At 39.8% G+C, this 20,177-nt stretch overlaps 1 protein-coding gene across 2 annotated transcripts; it reads left to right on the top strand.

The window, feature by feature from the left end:
• Positions 1 to 14,346: 14,346 nt before the first annotated feature.
• Positions 14,347 to 18,229, top strand: LOC150076812 (uncharacterized). Of its 2 annotated transcripts, none has more exons than XM_090386396.1 (2): positions 14,347 to 14,443; positions 16,994 to 18,229. In XM_090386396.1, exon 2 carries the CDS (start codon positions 17,014 to 17,016, stop codon positions 18,226 to 18,228), a length of 1,215 nt encoding a protein of 404 aa, XP_090242522.1. In that variant the 5' UTR covers positions 14,347 to 14,443; positions 16,994 to 17,013; the 3' UTR covers position 18,229. The 2 variants fall into 2 exon arrangements, with proteins under 2 accessions (XP_090242522.1, XP_090242523.1); XM_090386397.1 differs by lacking the exon at positions 14,347 to 14,443 and adding an exon at positions 14,467 to 14,496.
• Positions 18,230 to 20,177: the final 1,948 nt, after the last annotated feature.

Genomic DNA, 20,177 nt, shown 5'->3' with positions numbered 1-20,177 from the left:
CATGGGTGGTAGAGGCCGACAGTTTGGGGAAATTCAAAGGTCATCTGGATAGTACTTTCGGGTAAGGGAAGCGCATAGGATGATAGGATTAATTTCCTTTTTATTTAATTTTTAATTTCATTTTATTATTTTTATTTCTTTATTAATTATTATTATTTATTTATTTAATTTTTGTTTTTATCATTGTTTTGTTCGGATTTTTTTTTTTTTTTTTTTTGGCTGGTGCAGCATAAGCCATAGGCTTTCTTGCACCATACGGCCGTTACTAATACTAAAAAATACTAATACTAATTGGGGGTTCAGGACACACTGTTGTTGCATCCACTGGCAGAAGTTCACTCTGGGAGCGAAGTCTGTATTGCTGAGACCTTGTACACGCTGGTACGTATGGTAGGGGTACAGTAATTAGCGATGTAAAATTCGCTACACACTGTTATGACTCGGTACACGCTCTTGCAGAGCAACCCTCTTTGTCGAAATTCCTGGATTTTGTTCTATTCTTCCTAACACCCTATCCTCAATATCAGGTGTTATGCTTCTGGGCCTACCTGCTCGTACTCCATGTGCGAAGCGCCCATGTTCTGTAAGGCCTGATAAATGTGCGCCTGTTGGGCTGCCTTAGGCTGGGAAATGCTTCTTGATACAAACGTGCAGCCTCGAGTCCACTGCCGTTGGCGTGGTGGATCCCAACTCTGTACAGTTCACCTTGTCAGTGGTGGATCCCAACTAGAAATGTGGAATATATCTCGAAAACGTTTCACTTAAGGACCCATGTTTACTAAGCTGTTTTTTGCATATTGTAGTCTGTACAGTTCACCTTTAAATTATTGACCATCACTTTTGAAACACCCTATATATCTTTCCTTCTTGTGTGCGAATCGGTTCGAAAGCAGTATGAAGGTGCTCTTTTTCTAACTATAATTGCTCTTTTAGCCTTATACAAAGTTCAGCGTCTGTATTACGCTTCCTTGCCAGTTAATTTTTGTACACTATGCTGGGAGGAGGCCTACTACATTCGTTTAATTTTCGTTCTCACCCAGTCATACTTCTACTTCTTATTCATTCTTCACTCTGTTGCATGAGGTCGCTTCTGCTCAAGGTAAACGCTTTCTTTCCTCTTAACCCCCGCGACCTGTTAGCATATGCCACGTGGTCTACATTCCAGCTTCGGCATGACACGTTAGTAACTACCATTATGGGCCACTGATTTATGTTATTTTATTTTATTTCATTCTCTCTTCCAAATTTTATTTACTTAGGTATTATTTCCTATACTTTTATTCCTGATTTTACTTTTTATATCTGCTTCTGTAGGGTCAGCCGCAAGATATACATCAGCACTTATACACTCTTTCTTTTGTTTATTTTAATCTGTAATTACCGCGTACTCGTGTTCGAAACAGAGGCTTTTACTTTTTGCTGCATTGTGGTTTTGGTGGTTGACTCCTGAAGAAAACATCGAAATCATCGTGATTAGATCCAATAGATTTTGAGGTATAAAATTTAGGGTTAGCAAACATAAAGCAAAGAAAAAGCATATATATAAAAGAAAAAAAAAAAAAAAAATATATATATATATATATATATATATATTAAATAATATATATATATATATAAGAGTCAACCACCAAAATTTCAAGAAAAGACAGCATAAAGGCTTCTGTTTCTGATGTAAACGTCATGGGAGTAAATAGTAATCAGATTTTGAAATTAGAATCGAGAAAATTAAGAAAGAAAATATTATTAAAAACAGTCATGCAGTTCACGGTGGAGTCAACAGAGGATCAAATAGATTATTTAGAAATAAACGAAAATAATAACAAAGACCCCCCCCCCCCCCGTTTTTCGATCACCGTTTCCAAAGACAAATGTAGATCTAAAAACCTGGATAGTCTAGAAGAAAAAAGTCTAGAAGAAAACAGAAATAAATGTGTGTGTGTGTGTGTGTGTGTGTGTGTGTGTGTGTGTGTGTGTGTGTGTGTGTGTGAGAGAGAGAGAGAGAGAGAGGGAGAGACAAATTCATGATATATACAGCCCATCATAAAAAGAAAATTTATAATGCTAAACTTTACGAAGGAGAGACAGTTAATAAAAAAACAAACAAATATATCGTCTCATTACGCATGCGTATAACTAACTATTTGGCTTCTTTGTTGTTACTTTTATATCCAAAACAAATGCTCGAATGTTTTTACAGGTGACTGGGCATAACAATTCCTGAAAGAGGATATAAATCTCCTAGTGTTTTATGAATATTTTGGAGTAAAATATACATAAAGAAAATTATAATTAGTATAATTACTTTCAATTTCTTATTTAATTCCAATAATTTTTGGTAATAATATTGAGAGAGGTGAAAACTGTAATAAAAACAAAAGTATCACTGAATTGAGATTCTTTCCTTAAAAGTGCTATCTTAAAAAAGCTTGGCAACTATTTCCATTTCCTTCTAGACTTTCCTCTTCTTGAAGTTATTATAGCCTACCTCCTAGTTTTGGCTCTAATATTTCCTACATTTATAGATGCACGTTTGATTTTGGAAATAGTAAGTTCTTTTTTATTATTTTTAGTTTATTTTTAAGTATTCCATGATCCTCTGTTGCATGTTTGTTTTTTCTTTCATTTTATTTTTGGCTCTATACCTTTTTTATTTGCTAAATTCCAAATTCAAAATATAATTTACTATTTACTTACATAACGTTTACGTCAGAAACATAGGCCTACATATTGCCATATTTTCTCACAATTTCGGTGGTTGACTCTTGATAACGACACCAAGGTTATTATTTCCATATTGTGTGTTAGACAACAATTTTGTTTTCTGTAAATACCATAGATTCACCGGTTTCTTACCACTTTATTACCCTCGTATATATATTTACTATATATATACGAGGTGTATCAATATTTTTATCGAACTGGTGCTGCTGTGGTTATGTTCGATGAGTTTGAAAATGAGTGAATTTGAAAAAGCGTGTTGCGATTTTGCAAAGCAACGAACGAATATCTACGAAAATCTTCAACAGAAACGTATGAAATGTTAAAAACGTATGAAATGTTCCTCATTTATGATGAGGAAATGTTAAGTTGTACCACTGTGTTTAAATGGTATAAACGATTCAAAGATGGATGTGAGGATGTTCGTGTTGACCCGAAAATTGGGCGTCCATCAATCTCTCGAAATGAGGACAGATTTGTAAAAGTTTGGGAAATTGTGGCAAGAGATCTTCGTTTGATCCTCAAAATGATGGCTGACGAATTGGATATGAACAAACAGATGAATCTTCAAATTCTGCATGAAGATTTAGGGAAAGGAAGGTCCGTACAAAATTTGTGCCGCACAGTTTCACTGATGAGCAGAAGCAACGAAGATTGTCATCATGCGAAGACTTCGTCCAGAGTTGTCAAGACAATTCTAATTTTCTCAACTGTATTGTCACTGGAGATAAGCGTTGGTTGTTTCAGTATGACCCAGAGACGAAACGACAGCGCATGCAGTAGGCTTGTCAACACCAAAGCCCAAAACGTTTCTTTACAGATGTGGAGAATCAAGACGATGTTGATCACTTTTTTCGACAAACAGCGCGTGATTGACAAGGAATTTGTACCAGAAAGGAAGAGTCAACGGTGTATTCTACGTACTGGTACTTAAAAGACTATTGAAACCCATTTCCCGAGTGAGACCGCAATTTGAAGAGAAAGGCAGCTGGTTCTTGTTGCATTTCTCATTCCTCGCCCATTCCTCACTTGTTGTGAAGACATTTATAACGAACCATGGCATTGTACAGATCAACAATACACCCTACTCTCCCGATATAGCCCAGTGGACTTCTTCCTCTGTCCCAAGATGAAATTGCCCTCAAAGGAAAAAAGATTTCAGGGCATTGAGGACATAAAGGAAAACGTAACCGGTCATCTGAACATCATCTCTTTGGACATTCTCTCTTACTCTTTTCAGAAACTTTTACAATGGTGTAATAAGTGAATTCAATGTATTCTTAACGTGTATTAGAAAAGTGCATCTTTCCTAATTTCTTTAATTGTGTATTTGCTACATACACTCAATGATCACTGAATTATGATCACCCCATCCGTAATGGACTCACGTAGGCCTTCGTGGGTAGCACAGAAGAAAATTCTAGTATTTGCTCACATCTTTTGAAGGAGATATCCATATCATTGAAGTCCGCATCACAAGATGCTCTAGTTCCACATGAAATAAGGAATGTACCATAAAGGGATGCACCGCCCAGCACAATGAGAAGTACCCCTACCACGTAGCAGTATTTCCCGGACAGAAAGGAGATCTTCCAAGACAATGAGCTGTGCCATCGGGCCCGCATTGTGCACGAATGGTCCAAGTAACACAGTGAAGATCTCACTCATCTTCATTAGCATCCAAATTCGCCTGAACCCAATCCAGTTGAACACCTTTGGAATGTTTTGGACCTGGAAGTGAGGCCTATGGACGTCTTCAGACATCCAGTGGAGTCAATGCCGAGGCAAATAGTGGCTGTTATTCGTACAGTGGCCCAACACTAGTAGTTGGTCATAATTCAATGATCACTGAGTGTATATTAACTTCAAGTTGTTCATTAATAACAAGAGAATGATTAATACATGGAGCGCTGAAAGCAAGTTTATTATTTTATTTTTTAAAGATTTAAAGCAATTGATTGGTTATCTCTTAAAAGTCTGCAAACTTCAGACTTTCTTTTCTTCAGAAAAATTTATTAAACAAATTGAAATATATAAAATGTGGCTTTTGCATTTTACTCTTCCTTCTATCAAGCCTTTATCGAAACGTAATTTCTATAGATGGAAAGAGAGGAATACGACTACTCTCACTCACTCACTGACATATTGTTTACCACCTGTTTACTGCAATAAACGAAAGGAAAATTTTCACATTGGTTGACGACGTGCTTCATGTGTGTGTCCAATAGAGTGTGCTATCTACAACCAGCAATGACATTGCACTCGATAAGCGGAAGTCAAGTACTTATCACGCGCTACATATACCTGAAAGGAGAGAGGTGAGCTGAGCCTCTAAATCAGATTTATTACAGTTTTAATAATAACCGGAAATTGGTAAGTAACTTATTCAAGACCTGTTTGTTTATTGATTTGAAATTTATAACTTTGAATAGTTAATTATTGCGCTATATATAATAGGTGTAAATTGCGTATATTTTGTGGGCGATTTGCTTGTTTACTGGATGAAAAATCCACATTTTCCAGAAGGAACACCATGCTACTTTCGCCTGAGACTGACTAACTCAGCCACGTTGTGAAAAAGACAGAAATTCTTAGCGTCATTTATGGCATTCGAACTGAGGTCTTTTCCACCTTTTGTGCAGGGAATGGTGATTATAACAACCCATATAATTTACGCCCCAGAGGGCGTAAATTATTTGTAAATGAGCTAACACTGTTAGCTTATTTACTAATATGGTGATATGCAAACCCAGCTGCATTGGAAAAACAGAAATAGTGAGAGTAGGAGAGTGTGTTACAGGCCAACAGACTGCGGTTTAGTTTAATGATTATAACGATAATGATCATACGATTATCAATTCGTTAAACTCAATTGATACATCATCGATTATCAATTCGTTAAATTCAAATCGAACAGTGGGGGAGACCAATCTAGAGAAGTAAACAAACATGAGAGACTTTCAGCGAAGAAAACAGACATTGAAAATAAAATAGTCATAAAATTGAAAGTTTAGACGAATAGGAAAGCACAGCCAATAGTGACAGTTCTTATTAGACAATTTTGAAGGTATAAGGAGTTATGATAAGTGAAAATGATGATATGATAAAGTGAATAGGAAGGAAAAATGCTGCTGAAGAGAATGAAAATAATTATAGCAAGAGATAGTCAAAGGCTGGAATAATGATAGAGGTGTGTGCGTGTGTGTATTAAGCGCCAAAGCAACTAAAGCTGTGAGGCATTAGTATATTGTGTCTATTATTATTATTATAGTCTTTCGTGGCCCCCGGATATTTGTCCAAATCCACCTAATATCACTGACTTTATTATACATAAACAAGCCTGGAAAAAAAATAAATAATAATAATAAAAACAATGCTAGGTTTGTGTAATGTGTGTGAGTTTTCTGCACTCACTCCTCTGGAACAGAACAGTGTACCTCACTCATCGCAACCACTATGACCACTATCCAAATGCTAGTTGGCAAGATGAACTCCCCTGACTTCTGAGATATATGTCAGTGGCATGTTCCACTTCCTTCCCTAAGAGCCACTCCTCTCCTTCAGCTACAGCGGAATAGGCTGAAGATCAGTGACACATTTCTACCCGGCTAAGTACTTCCTACAATCGGAGTAGACCTCCAGAAATTCGCTTTTGATTGCAATTACAGGCGCTCGTTGGCCGAACTTGTTCCTCTTTTGTTCAGCCCCCTGATGTCGACTCATACCGATATCTCCACCTGCTGTCAGGCGCAAAACGGCACGTGTCAGGTACACCGGCGAACTGTTTCACAAGAAAATGCAAAACCGCATACCGAACAACTTAATGCACGCCTGTGAAATATTCTGTCTTATACGCATATATGTGCTTTGTACATATGAACGTGTACATACCTTGGTGTACTGTCTGCCTGAGAACTATGTACATGTTTTTATATTACCCCATAACCTTGTCAAGCTCCTGCCCTCCTGGCTGTGACGGGCACATTATTGTATCTTTACTGTACAATAAAGATTTCTTCTTCTTCTTCAAAAATCATTACAAGGAATCATGAAATCTTTTCCAATTTATCTTTTTGTATGCAAACCTCATATTCTCATTGATTTTAATATAATAAGTCTTACTATATACCCCCACATTTACATGAAATTATATAGCCCGATAGTCACTGTTTGTTGCATTCTCATCAACAACCCAGTGATCTAACGGACTTCGAACGTGGCATGATAATTGGTGCAAGACGTGCTGCACAACCCTGTGGTATCAGGGTTGATTGCACAATCCTGATACCACAGTTATGTTTAAAGAACTATTGCTACGCCTCACTCTAGTAACACAAACTGACTTAGCAGTTACAGGAAAATCTACCAATCTACACTGCGCTGCCACTTTATTAGGTACACCCCTGCTGTGCACACAAATGGTTTGTCCCACAACATTACAAGTCACATGACCACAGTTGTGGATATAAATGCAGCAGAACAACCTTTCTAGTATCAGTTAAGCGTACAAACCGTAGCAAGAATGGGGAAAAGGAGTGATCTAACGGACTTCGAATGTGGCATGGTAGTAAGTGCAAGACGTGCTGGACAAAGCATCTCTCAAACGGCAGTTCTCCTGAACCTTTCACGCACCACAGTTTCAAGGGTGTATCGAGAATGGTGCAACGAACAGAAAACATCCTCTCAACGGCACTCCTGTGGAAGAACATCGCTTGTTGATGCGAGAGGTCAGATGAGGATGGCTAGAATTGTGCAAGCAAGCAGACGAGCCACAATGTCGCACATCACGTCAAAATACAACCTTGATGCGCAGAACAAAATATCGCAACGGACCACTAGTCGCCCTTTGTCGCCAATGGGCTAGAACAGCCGACGGCCACATCGCGTACCTTTGTTATCAATGAAGAACAAGAGAGCACGCCTCCTGTGGGCACAGCAACACCATCACTGGACTATCGAGGATTGGAAAATAGTTGCTTGGTCTGACGAGTCGAAGTTCCTGGTGCATCAGGTTGATGGAAGGCTCAGAATTTGGCGAAAAAAACATTAATCGATGGACCCTTGCACAATGTCTGACGACTACTGTGCAAGGTGGTGGGGTTCAACTCTATTAGCCTATATCTGAACCTTCCTCTGACAGATGCTTTTTAGCTTTAGGCACACTGACTGGACTCGGTTAAATCGGTTTCTGGGCAACGTTGATTGGATTCCAATCCAAAATTTTGAATCGATTGATCATTACATTGATTATCCGCACTTAATCCTCCATTCTGCAATTTCTGAATTTGTTCCCATCAAATTCTCTACTTCTAATCGTGGTAACTTCCCTCACTGAATGTCGAACAAGCTTGTGTATTTAATTAGACGCCCTGTTAAGAAAGTTACAAAATCTCAAATACCTTCACTCAGTTGAAGCTGGACTTACTCGGAATTTCAATTACAGACCATTATGGTGTTATCTCAAACAGCTATTGGAGATCTTCCTGAATTCCTATGTTAACTAATGATTTCAATATCTCAATCCATTGTCCTCTTGGCATTGCTAATCTTTTCGCTACCCATTTTTCAAAACTTTGTTCTCCCAAACAGCAACCGTCTATTCCCTGTTTGAATATAATACTAATGACTGTTTTGATAGATTAGTTCTCACTACTGATGATGTCCAGTCAGCCATTTCTCGGCTTAAAGATTTCGCTGCTCCTGGTCCTGATATCCTCCCAGCTCATTTTTTCCAGAAAAGTATTTCGTCTGTGGCTTCAGTTCTTAAAAATCTCTTCAATTACTGTCTTCTTCATGGTTGTTACCCTTCAGCATTTGAGGCCAATATGCAAATAAAACTATGACGTGGGGTGATGAGACGTTGCCTCGTTCAGTACAAAGAGTAAACTGCATTAATCTGAAGCCAGAATTGGGAAAATACACGATCTATCAGACTTTGAGAAAGGTCTTATGGAGGGTGTATATTCAGGAGCCACGATTCAAAAAACGAAAGACATAGCTAGTTTCTCAAAAGCATCCATCACAAAGGTATTTAATGGCTGGAAAGCAAACGGTTCTTCCACATCTCAAAGGAGTAAAGGTGGCAGAAAAACAATACTTCAAGAGCGAAGCCATCGTACTCCAAGGAGGACTGTTGGACATCATTGTACAGCAAATAACATCTGAATTCACCAAGCCCAGAACTACCCTATTTCATCTCGGAACTTATGGTAGGCAAGAGTGTGGCGAGAACTGCTTGCATTGTTAAGACAACCCAAGCATCTTGAGATGGTATCATGGTATGAGGATTGTTTCGTTAGCACTGACTAGGTCTATTGACACCGGTGGAAGGTCGAATGTCATCCAGGGAGTATTTGAATTTTGTATCAGATCTACTGCACCCTGCAATGTTACACTTTTATCCGACGGGAGGAATTTTTATGGGCCTTTCACATCGCGGCAGAGTTAGTCGGTTCCAGGCGATGGTAGCATGGTTTTTTCTCCCGGAAACTTAGGTTTTTTCATCCAGCAAACAAAAAATCGACCCAGAACACACGAAATTTACACACATATATATGGCCTTAGTTGCCCATGCTTCTAAAACTCAATAACAACTTCCAATATTATTGAAGAATCAGTTTGATCCGATGTGTACTCAAATTCTTGGTGTGTACTATTTAATACCCAAAAATAGCAATGCCCTTTAGCAATTACATGACAATTATCTCTTTCTTTTCTTTTGCAGAATAAGTGAAATAAAGAAGAAATATGAAGACAAGCACGAGGTATACGTATATGATATGTGCTATATTTTTGATGGGAGGGATCGTTATATGGATTCTCTATAAATGGATCTCCACCGAAGAGCCAGACAATAAAAGAATTACAGTTCACAAATGGATTGACATATCAGAGAGTGTTCACCAATGGATTGACATATCAGAGAGTGTTCACCAATGGATTGACATATCAGAGAGTGTTCACGTGTATTCGGCTTTTTGGTTAGAAAGAATTGCCAACAGAAATCGCAATGCGGTTGTTATTATCTCGATGGTTCAATCTCTATTGGAAAGTCCGCATGAACTTGGGTGTACGATGGTCTTTGAAGAAACAAAGAAGGTTGTTTCTGTAAATGCAGTGCTCAACATATATCCATGGCAGGATGAATCTTCACACGAGGCAGCTTATTTTTTCTGTTATTTTGATTCCCCTGTTCCTCCTTCCAGGGTTTCCCTTTCTTTTCATAACTCTTCCTTAAAAACCAAATGGATTCGGGTAGAGAGGTCAAAGAAGGGCCCCCATTGGCCGTCCAGTGATATTGGAGTTTGTGCAAAACCTCTGTCTGGACCCTTCAACGACACATTAGCAATTGCTGAGTTCGTAGCGTTCTACGAAGCGATTGGAGTAAAACGTTTCATCTTCTACGATGTCAACACTTCTTCGCAGGTGAAAACTTTATTCAAAGAACTAGTTCGGTCTGGTTATTCCATCGAGGTGCTACCCTGGAATTTACCAGAAGGAGTTCCCCACACTCTATCGATGGCCTCTGTTCAAGACTGCATTTATAGACACGCTTCTGCCACCAAATATGCCATCACAGTTGACTTGTACGAATACGTAGTCCTTCATCAACATGACAATCTCCAGGAGATGATTGGAAGTCTTCGAGATGGTCAAAGGTTAAATTTCGTCATCTCCCACTGTTCTTTCTGCTTAGATCCTGTATCCAGAAAACCAGCCATTTCAATTCCTCTTCTCACTCAGACCCATATAAACAGAAAAGAAGGATCCCATCACTTCGTCAATACCAATTCACTTGGGAAAGACGTTTCCATTATCTTAATAAGAAATCATCTCATTCAAGGGAAAAGCAGCATGGACACCGTCTATCAAATTCCTCCACAGGTGGCGCTGGTGCATCATTTCCATAAGCAGAAGTGTGAAGACCTTACAGATATAATTACTGATAAGGGAGCTTTGAAATATCGACATGCCCTTCTTTCATCACTTGCCCTCAAAGTGTGGGGGTAATGGATACTTTGAAGATACATTGAACATTAACAAATTATAATTGTACATTACTTATTGACAATGTTGTTGTTTAAATTATTTTTTAAAGATATTTGTTCATAAAAATTGACTTTACATCACACCAATGAAACACACCGTATTCTACAAGGAAAATATCAACATTGTTCTGTATACGTGTTGTCAATAAAAAAAAAAAAAAAATTTAAAAACTCTATTTGTAGTTCTTCTTCATTCCGGTTTAATAGTTAGTGTACAGAGGACCCCCCATTAAAGACCCCCCGTATTTCTATATTTGGGAGAGGGACAGCACGCGATTGATTAGAATATTAATCTAATCCAATCCAAAGTGGCATTCCAGAACGCACAATTCGTTGATGTCCAAGAATCACCAACGTTGGACAGTGGAAGATTGCAAAAACATTGCGCTGTGTTACGAATCCCAGTTCCTGTTGCGTCATGATTATTGGAGGGCCAGACATTGAGAAAACATTGTGAATCCATGGACCCATCCTGCTAAGTGTCAACAATGCAGGCTAATGATGCCGGTGCAATGTCAAGTTAACTACCACCTATTTGAATGGTGAAAAGAGAGGAATAGTCATTAGCTCTGGCAAGACCAAGTCTGTGGTAATTAACCGAAAATCTGTACACCATCTGACCTTAGATGGGAGAAACATTGAGCAGGTTAGGAAATTCAAGTATTTGGGATCTATTATCACAAAGGATGGCCGAATATATGAAGAGCTAAATGCAAGGATTGCAGCCGCAGGACGCCTGTACCATGCCATAAACCGAAGACTTATCAGCAAGAAAGAAGGCCAAGTTAACTGTGTGAAAATCCACCTATGTACCAACCTTGACATACAACTCAGAGTCATGGATCCTCTCCTCCAAGCAATGGAGCCAACTGCAGGCTGCCGAGATGAGGTGCCTTCGTAGAGTGGAACAGAAGACAAGAAGAGAGAGAGTCCACAATCAAACTATATGGACTGTAGTAAACTTAATTCCACTTCAAATGCTGACCCAAGAAGCTCAACTTCAATGGTGTGGCCATGTTTTCAGAATAGCCGACAACCGGTTTCCAGGTTTGGCTTGGGAAGCCAAACACTTTGTAGTGCAACCAAGGAGTAGGCCACGATTGAAATGGGATGATTACATCCATAATAGCCTGGCCAAGAGGGGAGTGGCCTGGAGATAGGTCAGAACCGTTGCTCATGACAGGAAAAGATGGCGATCTGTCTGTGAAGCCTCGACACTAGCTGGTACAAGAGGGGCGACTAAGAATCCTAATTGCAATTCGAACATTAAATTTTATTCTAAGTGGTTAATTATTCCGATAGCAATAAGTCTCACTAAGATCTTGCCAAGATGTTAGAGCAGTGCAATTGAAGAGTAAGATTTGATCATTCAATGGTTTGTCTAGCTCTTCAATAATTTTAAGAACAGCAAATGTCCAGATTAAGGGAAGGGAATAGACTTGTTGACAATATAATAATAGACTTAAACTGCGACTAATGTACCAATGTATTCGGGGAAATTGGAATCCCTGCCAAAGTGCACGAGTATCTCGTGTTACTTAGCTTGCAGGGGCTTAATCTTTAGAAGAAATTTAAAAAATAAAATTAAACTTTAAATATAAACTTTGATCAGGGAATAAAAAAATGTTACTTTAAATTTCGTGTCTCTAGCGCTGTTTTACTCGAAGTTATTCACATTTTCGTGGATTAATTTAGAGTGATCACCGTGTTCTTCGACGGCCCCCTGACCGTCACCACTCTATACGTTTTGGCTAACAGCCAATAAAGGGCTGACGTCCCTGATGTTTTCCTTCTATACCAGAAATGGATCTGTAGTAAACTGGAAACCTGTCTGCCTGATGTTTGAAATTATTTAAACAAATAGTTACCCAATATAAGAATTCATATATTTCGAAGAATAAAGACATGCCCTCGTGGGTAGCACAGTTGGTAGGATTGCAGTCCTCCTGACACCGTGTGGATAAGACCTGAGTTCGAGTCCCGTCGATTGGTGAGGAATTTTTATGGGCCTTTTTCACAAAGTGGCTGAGTTATTCGGTCTCAGGCGATGGTAGAATGATTTTTTCTCCCGGAAACAAGTAGAAAATCGACCAGAAAACGCAACAAGTTACAGACAATATACGCGGAGCAATATGACCTTAGTCGCTGATGCTCCTAAAACCCAACTACACTGAGTGGACAGAAATCATGGGATACCTACCTAGTAACAGGTATGCCTACCTTTCGCCCGGATAAAGGCAGTCACACGGAGTAATTGAGTCCACTAGTTCACGAAAGCGTTCCACAGGTATTTCCATCCATGTTTCCTGTACCGCTGTCCACCATAATTCCGTAGCATTCCTGGGTAGAGGATCCAAAGCTCGAACATGAACCCTGTGGAGCGTCCCAAAGATGCTTCACAGGGTTCATGTGCAGTGACCGGAGAGGCCATTCCATGGTGGGAAAATCTGCAGAATGCTCTTCGAACCATGTTCTAGTCACCATGGGTCTGTGGGGAGGCGCATTGTCCTGCCATTGTCCTGCCATTGCCCTGTGGGTGCACGATGACCATGAAGGGATGCACATGGTCTGCAAGAATGGACACGTAACCTAGATCGTTCAGAGATCCATCTAAACGTACCAGAGGTCCTAACGTGTGCCAGTTGAACACTCCAGACGATTACCGACCGTCCATCTGCCTAAACAGTTCCTTGCACAAATAGTTGGAAACGGGACTCATCGGACCAGGATACTTGGCTCCAATCATCCAATCTTTCGCCCAGTTGAGGCGTAGACGTTAGCAATGGAACTCTGGTGGGTCGGCGGTTCCCATAACCTATAGCGGCTAATGATCGCTTGATGATCTTGGTGGAGACGTTTCTGGTACCAGCCTCGTTTAAATCGAAGATGATTTGTGCCACTGTCGCTCTCCAGTTGGCTGAAAAATGCGAAACAGACGTCGACGGCCGCGTTCATCCACCACCTTTCTCCACCCACAGCGCTGTCCACGATGAGATGTTATTCCGGAAATAGTGTATTCCCGATACCCCCTTGATACTGCGAACAGGAATAGTGCAATTTCTGTACCACATCCACGATATAGTGACCCATGCGTTGAACGCCCACTATCATCCCTCTTTCAAAGTCGGTTAACTCACGATGTTTATCCATACTTACATTAAATTACCGTCTATGTGAATGCAGTGAACCTATATACCTTCCAAGCGGTGGATTCATCCACTAGCGAGAGGGGTGATAGCATCGCGTTGCCTAGGAACTAGGTGTTCCATGAATTATGTCCTTGAAGTGTACAACAACAGCATAAGACATCCCAATCTCTGTTGACGAATGAATGTTCCTTTTCCTAAATTTATGAAACAAATCTATCTTTGCTCTAACATTTATCAGTCTTTTAAAAGAAATATATTTGAGTTTCGAAGAGAAGAAAAGAGGGAAAAACTGACACATTTTGTACAATTTCCAGCCAACTGCGCAAGGAAAAGGCTCCAAATCACTGACATATTGCTGGCCACCTGCTTATTATACAAGAGGAAGGAAGGAGGATTTCACATTTGGTTGACAACGTGTTTTGATTTGTAGCGAATAGAGTGTGTTATCTGTCTCCCAACTACAACGTTGGTCTGCATAAACGGAAATCAAGTAGTATAATCGACAACGTATACTTGAAGTCAGAAAAGGTGAGGTTCTAAATTCAGCTTTCTTACACAATTTTAATGATAGTCAGAAAGAGGTAAGTGAGAAATTTTACATTTTCATTTTTATTATCTGTTTCAAAACCAGATGATTACGAAAAGTAATCAGCTGGTTTTCAGAGTACAGCACGCACCTTGACAATATTTATTATAAAATTAGCTTGTTTTCTGACCTGAAATTTTTAAACTCTGAACAGTAGATTAGGTCAGAACCTGCAGCTATGTGAGCGTATTCTTGGACAGTCTCCTGTCCTCTATCGGAAGTTTGAGAAACCTGAGTGGCTGTACAGTGCCCAAAAAAACCTTTTTAAAAGGACCAAATATAAAAATCTGTTCATTTGGAGTCTAGTTGTTACATGCGGACGGACAACCGGACGGATATGATGAAGACAATAAGCTATGATTAAAAATTCCGGGCCTTATAAGCATTTAGAAAACAAAAATGGAATAGGAGGGTGGTCCAGACCAAATGAACAGAGAGCGTGGTTCAGCAAATCGATTTATTATTGGGAATTCTCTCCCAGAGATTTACTGGAACTTCTGAATTGGTCATTCATCTACTAGCAGGTTATTTCTGGATTTTTTTGAAGGGGAAGGATGGGGTTGGTATGTTTTAGACGCAAATGCAACTAAGGCTACGAGGTATATAGCCTTAATAGGGTGTGCCCTTCGATGGACACTGCATTCATTTTTCATCAAGCTGTTATATCGTTGTTGTTGGGTTTTAGGAGCATCGGCAATCCACGAGGGCCCAAAAGTTGCATTCCTTTTTGTACTGCAACTTTTGGGCCCTCGTGGGTAGCACAGTTGGTACGACGCCGTCCTCCCAACACCGGGTGGAAAAGAATTGAATTCGAATCCCGTTGTTGATGCAAGGAATTGGATGCAGATGTGGTAATGGGGAGTGGGCACTTATGAATAAAGGGTAGATTAAGTGGTAGGAGAGAGACAGTGGTCATTAATGGCTAAGAGACAGAAAATGGTTGTTAAATGTTCTTCATAGATTAATGTTATGAATGGAATTCCATAGGGTTCAGTGCTGGCCCCTTACATTTTGTAATATTCATTATTGATCTAGGTATTTAAAGTTTAATTTCTACTTGTATTTCTATTTTAAGGGAAGATTTTAATGAAATTTTAGCGGGCTCGACAAATCGTTCTAAAAAACCCAAATATAAAAAAATTTCGTGAAAATCCATCTAATGGGGAGTCAAGTTATTACATGCAGATGGACGAACTTTTCAATAAGGTTTCTCAATAAGGTCCAAAAGATGTACGAATCATTTGGTAAAGATGGGTCGGAAAAGGGTTTTTATGGGCTTTTATTCGGTGTCAGGCACGGAAAGATTTTCCCCACGGAAACTCGGCAATGGGTTTTCCACGAAGATAGGACTTCAGGGCAGGAAAGAGGAAGAAATCTGAAGGTGCAAAGTCGGTTAATAAGTAGGATAAGATGGTATTTCAAACCAACGTTCGGAGGTACCATGCTGAACCCATAAAACACTGAGAGCATCACCTGGCCAGCACTTGGTTGCACCTTTGTCTTTTTGGGAGGTGGTGATTCTGCATGCTTCCATTATTTTGACATTAATTTCGGGATCATAGTGATGAATCCATGGTGACTAGCCATTAAAAAACTCCTCTTGCTTTTCCCGGCACATCGCTAACATTTCACGAGCAAATTGTGTCCTTTCCTTTTTCTGGTAGGGGGTCAGGAGACTGGGAACTCATCAAACAGACACTTTCCTCAAATGCAACTGTTGGTGGACGATGTTCTCCACAGATCCTAGACTAATTTGGAGGTCTGCAGCTAGTTATTTGATGCTAATACGACACTCTTCCAGAATTAATGCAGAAGAGTGTTGCAATTTTTGTAACACTCATCTGTTACAGCAATTGCTGGGATTTCTTCATCATGCACTGAGATTCTTCCACATTTGAAGTGTTTATACCAATGTGCAATAACAACACAGTAACCTGGGCAGTCTTCTCCATAAACAGGGACCACTTCGTAGAGTGTTTTGGATGTTGTTCCTTGCAGAAAGAGGAACCAAATCACTGATCTGTATTCCTCTTTATCCGTTGTGACTCTTCACTTTGCCATATAGGGAAATCCTGAAGACTGCAATTAAAACAAACACACCCTGTAACTCTTCGCTTCATTCAGAGCTGCAAAGAAAAAATTTAATTTTTACTGATAGGATGCAACCAAAAATATGGCTACAGTCGTGTGAATTGATCAGCAGTCTTTTCTGAAGATTGAATCCTACCATTCAAACCAAAGCGGGTACAAAAGTTATTTAATTCTTTAATAAAATTCCATTTAGTTTAACCTTGTGCCCAAATACTTTTGAAGGGATAGTATATTTAAATAAATTTTAATTTTAATTGTATCATTATTATTTTATTGATGCATCATTTCATTATTACACCACTGTATTTACCATCGATATGTTTCTGAACATTAATGGATCAGACTGATGTCCATTTGACTCCTTGTAACTCAATGAGAATTATATTTCTTTTCTTTTTCAGAATAAACGAAATAAAGAACCATGAAAGCAAGCACGAGGTATATGGCATTCGCTATAGTTGTGATGGGAGGGATGGTTATATGGATTCTCTATAAATGGATCCCCGCAGATGAACCAGAGAACAATAAAATTACAAGTCACCAATGGGTTAGCATATCGGAAAGTGTTCAAGTGTATTCGGCTTTTTGGTTAGAAGGAATTGGCCATAACAGCAATCACAGTGCAGTTGTTATTGTCTCGATGGTTCGTCCACTAGTGGAAAGTCCGCATGAACTTGGGTGTACAATGGTCTTTGAAGAAACAAGGAGGGTTGTTTCTGTAAATGCAGTGTTCAACATACATCCATGGCAGGATGAATCTTCACACGAGGCAGCCTATTTTTTCTGTCATTTTGATTCCCCTGTTGCTCCTTCCCGGGTTTCCCTTTCTTTTAAAAATCCTTCCTTAAAACCCAAATGGATTCGGGTAGAGAGATTACACAAGAGCCCCCATTCATCTCTCGTTGATATTGGGGTGTGTGCTAAACCTCTCTCTGGATCCTTCAATGACACATTAGCAATTGCTGAGTTCGTAGCGTTCTACGAAGCGATTGGGGTAAAACGTTTTACCTTTTACAACGTCAACTCTTCTTCGCAGGTGAAAACTTTATTCAAAGAACTGATTCGATCTGGTTATTCCATCGAGGTGCTACCCTGGAATTTACCAAAAGAAATTCCCCACGCACTATCAATGGCCGCTGTTCAAGACTGCATTTATAGATACTCTTCTACCACCAAATATGCCATCACAGCTGACTTGTACGAATATGTAGTCCTCCATAAACATAATAATCTCCAGGAGATGATTGAAAGTCTTCAAGAAGAGGCTAAAGAAGGTGAAAGGTTAAGTTTTGTCATCTCACACAGTGCTTTCTGCCTAGATCCTGTATCCAGAAAATCGGACATTTCGATTCCTCTTCTCACTCAGACTCAGTTAAACAGAAAATTAAGAATGTCCGATCATTTGGTCAGTAGCAGTTCACTAGGGAAAGATGTTTCCATTATCTTAACTAGCAATCATCTCATTCAAGGAAAGAGCAGTATGGTTACTGTCCATCAAATTCCTCCAGAGGTGGCCATGGTGCATCATTACCATAAGCAGAAGTGTGAGGATTTTACAGATATAATTATTGATATGGGAGCTTTGAAATACCGGCATGCCCTACTTTCATCACGTGCCCTCAAAGTGTGGGGGTGATGGATACTTTGAAGATACTTTGAACATTAAGAAATCCTACATCACTTGCATTTTGTAAGCATACATTGGTTTTATTTCAAACCATTCAAACATATTGTATTATATAAGAACACCACCAACACATCTTGTATACATGTTGTCAATAAAAATAGAATTACTTTCTGTTTATTCTTTGTTCCAGGCTAATGATTTGTGTAGTAAAGGGCCGTGTTGTTAAGCAACTCAATGAGAATAAAGTGGTTTAAAATCTACATATAATATCCGGACACCAGTCGGTCTATATGTGACATTTCAATTTCGCTGAGGATCCTTGATCGACGATTGGTGATTTGATCTGCAAATGAAAGTGGACTGGTGCTGAATCCTCACGAAACTGTAATCGCGACTTGATCCATCAACAACAAGTGATAATATACACTGTGCTGCCACTTTATTAGGTACACCTACCTAGTTGCGTGTTGAGCCTTCAAAACAGCCTGAATTCGTCTAGGCATGGATTGAACAAGATGCTGAAAACGTTGTGCAGGAATGGAGTACCATGCAAACATGAGTGTGCCACGCAGTTCCTTGAGATTCGATGGATGAGCTAGAAAGGGCTGTTCGCCTGCAGCGAACAGCCCTTTCTGGCTCATCCCAAAGATGTTCAATAGGATTGAGATCCGCGGACTGAGCGGGACACTACAGCAAGAAAAGTCATTGTCATGTTCCTGGAACTATTCCATAGTGATTCGGACTTTGTGCACCAGCGCATTATCCTGCTGGAAGTAACCATCTTACTGAGGATAAACTGTCAACATGAATGGATGCACTTGGTCAGCAACGATGTTTAGGTACAATGTGGCATTCAGACATGAATCTATAGGTATCAATGGACCCAACGTGTGCTCAGAAAACATTCCCCACACCATAACACTGCCCACACTATCTTACATAGTAGTCGTCAGACATGAGGGGTCCATGGATTCATGTTGTTTTTGCCATATTCTGAGCCTTTCATCAACGTGATGCACCAGGAGCTTCGACTCATCAGACAAGCAATTGTTTTCCAATCCTCGATAGTCCAGTGCTGGTGTTGCTGTGCCTACAGGAGGCGTGCTCTCTTCTTCTTCAATTATAACAAAGGTACGCGATGTGGCCCTCGGCTGTTGTAGCCCATTCGCAACAAAGTACGACTAGTGGTCCGTTGCGATATTTTGTTCTGCCCACCAAGATTGTATTCTGATGTGCGAAATTGTGGCCCGTCTGTTTTCTTGCACAATTCTAGCCATCCTCTTCTGACCTCTCGCATCAACAAGCGATTTTCTTCCACAGGACTGCCGTTGAGAGGATGTTTTCTGTTCGTTGCACCATTCTCGATATACCCTTGAAACTGTGGTGCGTGAAACGTTCAAGTGAACTGCCGTTTCAGAGATGCTCTGTCCAGCACGTCTTGCACCTACTACCATGCCACTTTCGAAGTCCGTTAGATCACTCCTTTTCCCCATTCTTGCTACGGTTTGTACGCTTAACTGATACTAGAAAGGTGGTTCTGCTACATTTATATCCACAACTGTGGTCATGTGACTTGCAACGTTGTGGGACAAACAATTTGTGTGCACAGCAGGGGTGTACCTAATAAAGTGGCAGCACAGTGTATGTAAATTCTTTAAAGAAGAAATTGAAATCAGGGTAGCTGCGAAATCTTTGAAAACAAGACAGCCTTCGAAAAACCAAAAGTATTCGGTACTCGCACTTGGCCAACAGGAACACTAATAAAAACACACAGAGAGCGAACCACATCCTCATCTTACCAAATGAAATCGTCCCCAACACTAGAATAGCAACCAATGATGCTCCTTGCAAACTTGTCCAAACTCCAAGCAATTCCCCCTAAATGCTTTTACTAAATTGTACGCAGCTTCAGTAATAAGCTACACCCTTTACAAACCATCATGCTACTACTTGAATAT

Source organism: Mastigoproctus giganteus, chromosome 12 (assembly GCF_048544385.1).
Source record: "Mastigoproctus giganteus isolate SK-2022 chromosome 12, ASM4854438v1, whole genome shotgun sequence".
Taxonomy (NCBI): Eukaryota; Metazoa; Arthropoda; class Arachnida; order Uropygi; family Thelyphonidae; genus Mastigoproctus; species Mastigoproctus giganteus.
This window is presented reverse-complemented; position numbering and strand designations above follow the sequence as displayed.

Excerpts from the sequence above, each read along its gene's own strand:
- LOC150076812 (XM_090386396.1), top strand. The coding sequence starts at position 17,014 with ATGAAAGCAAGCACGAGGTATATGGCATTCGCTATAGTTGTGATGGGA.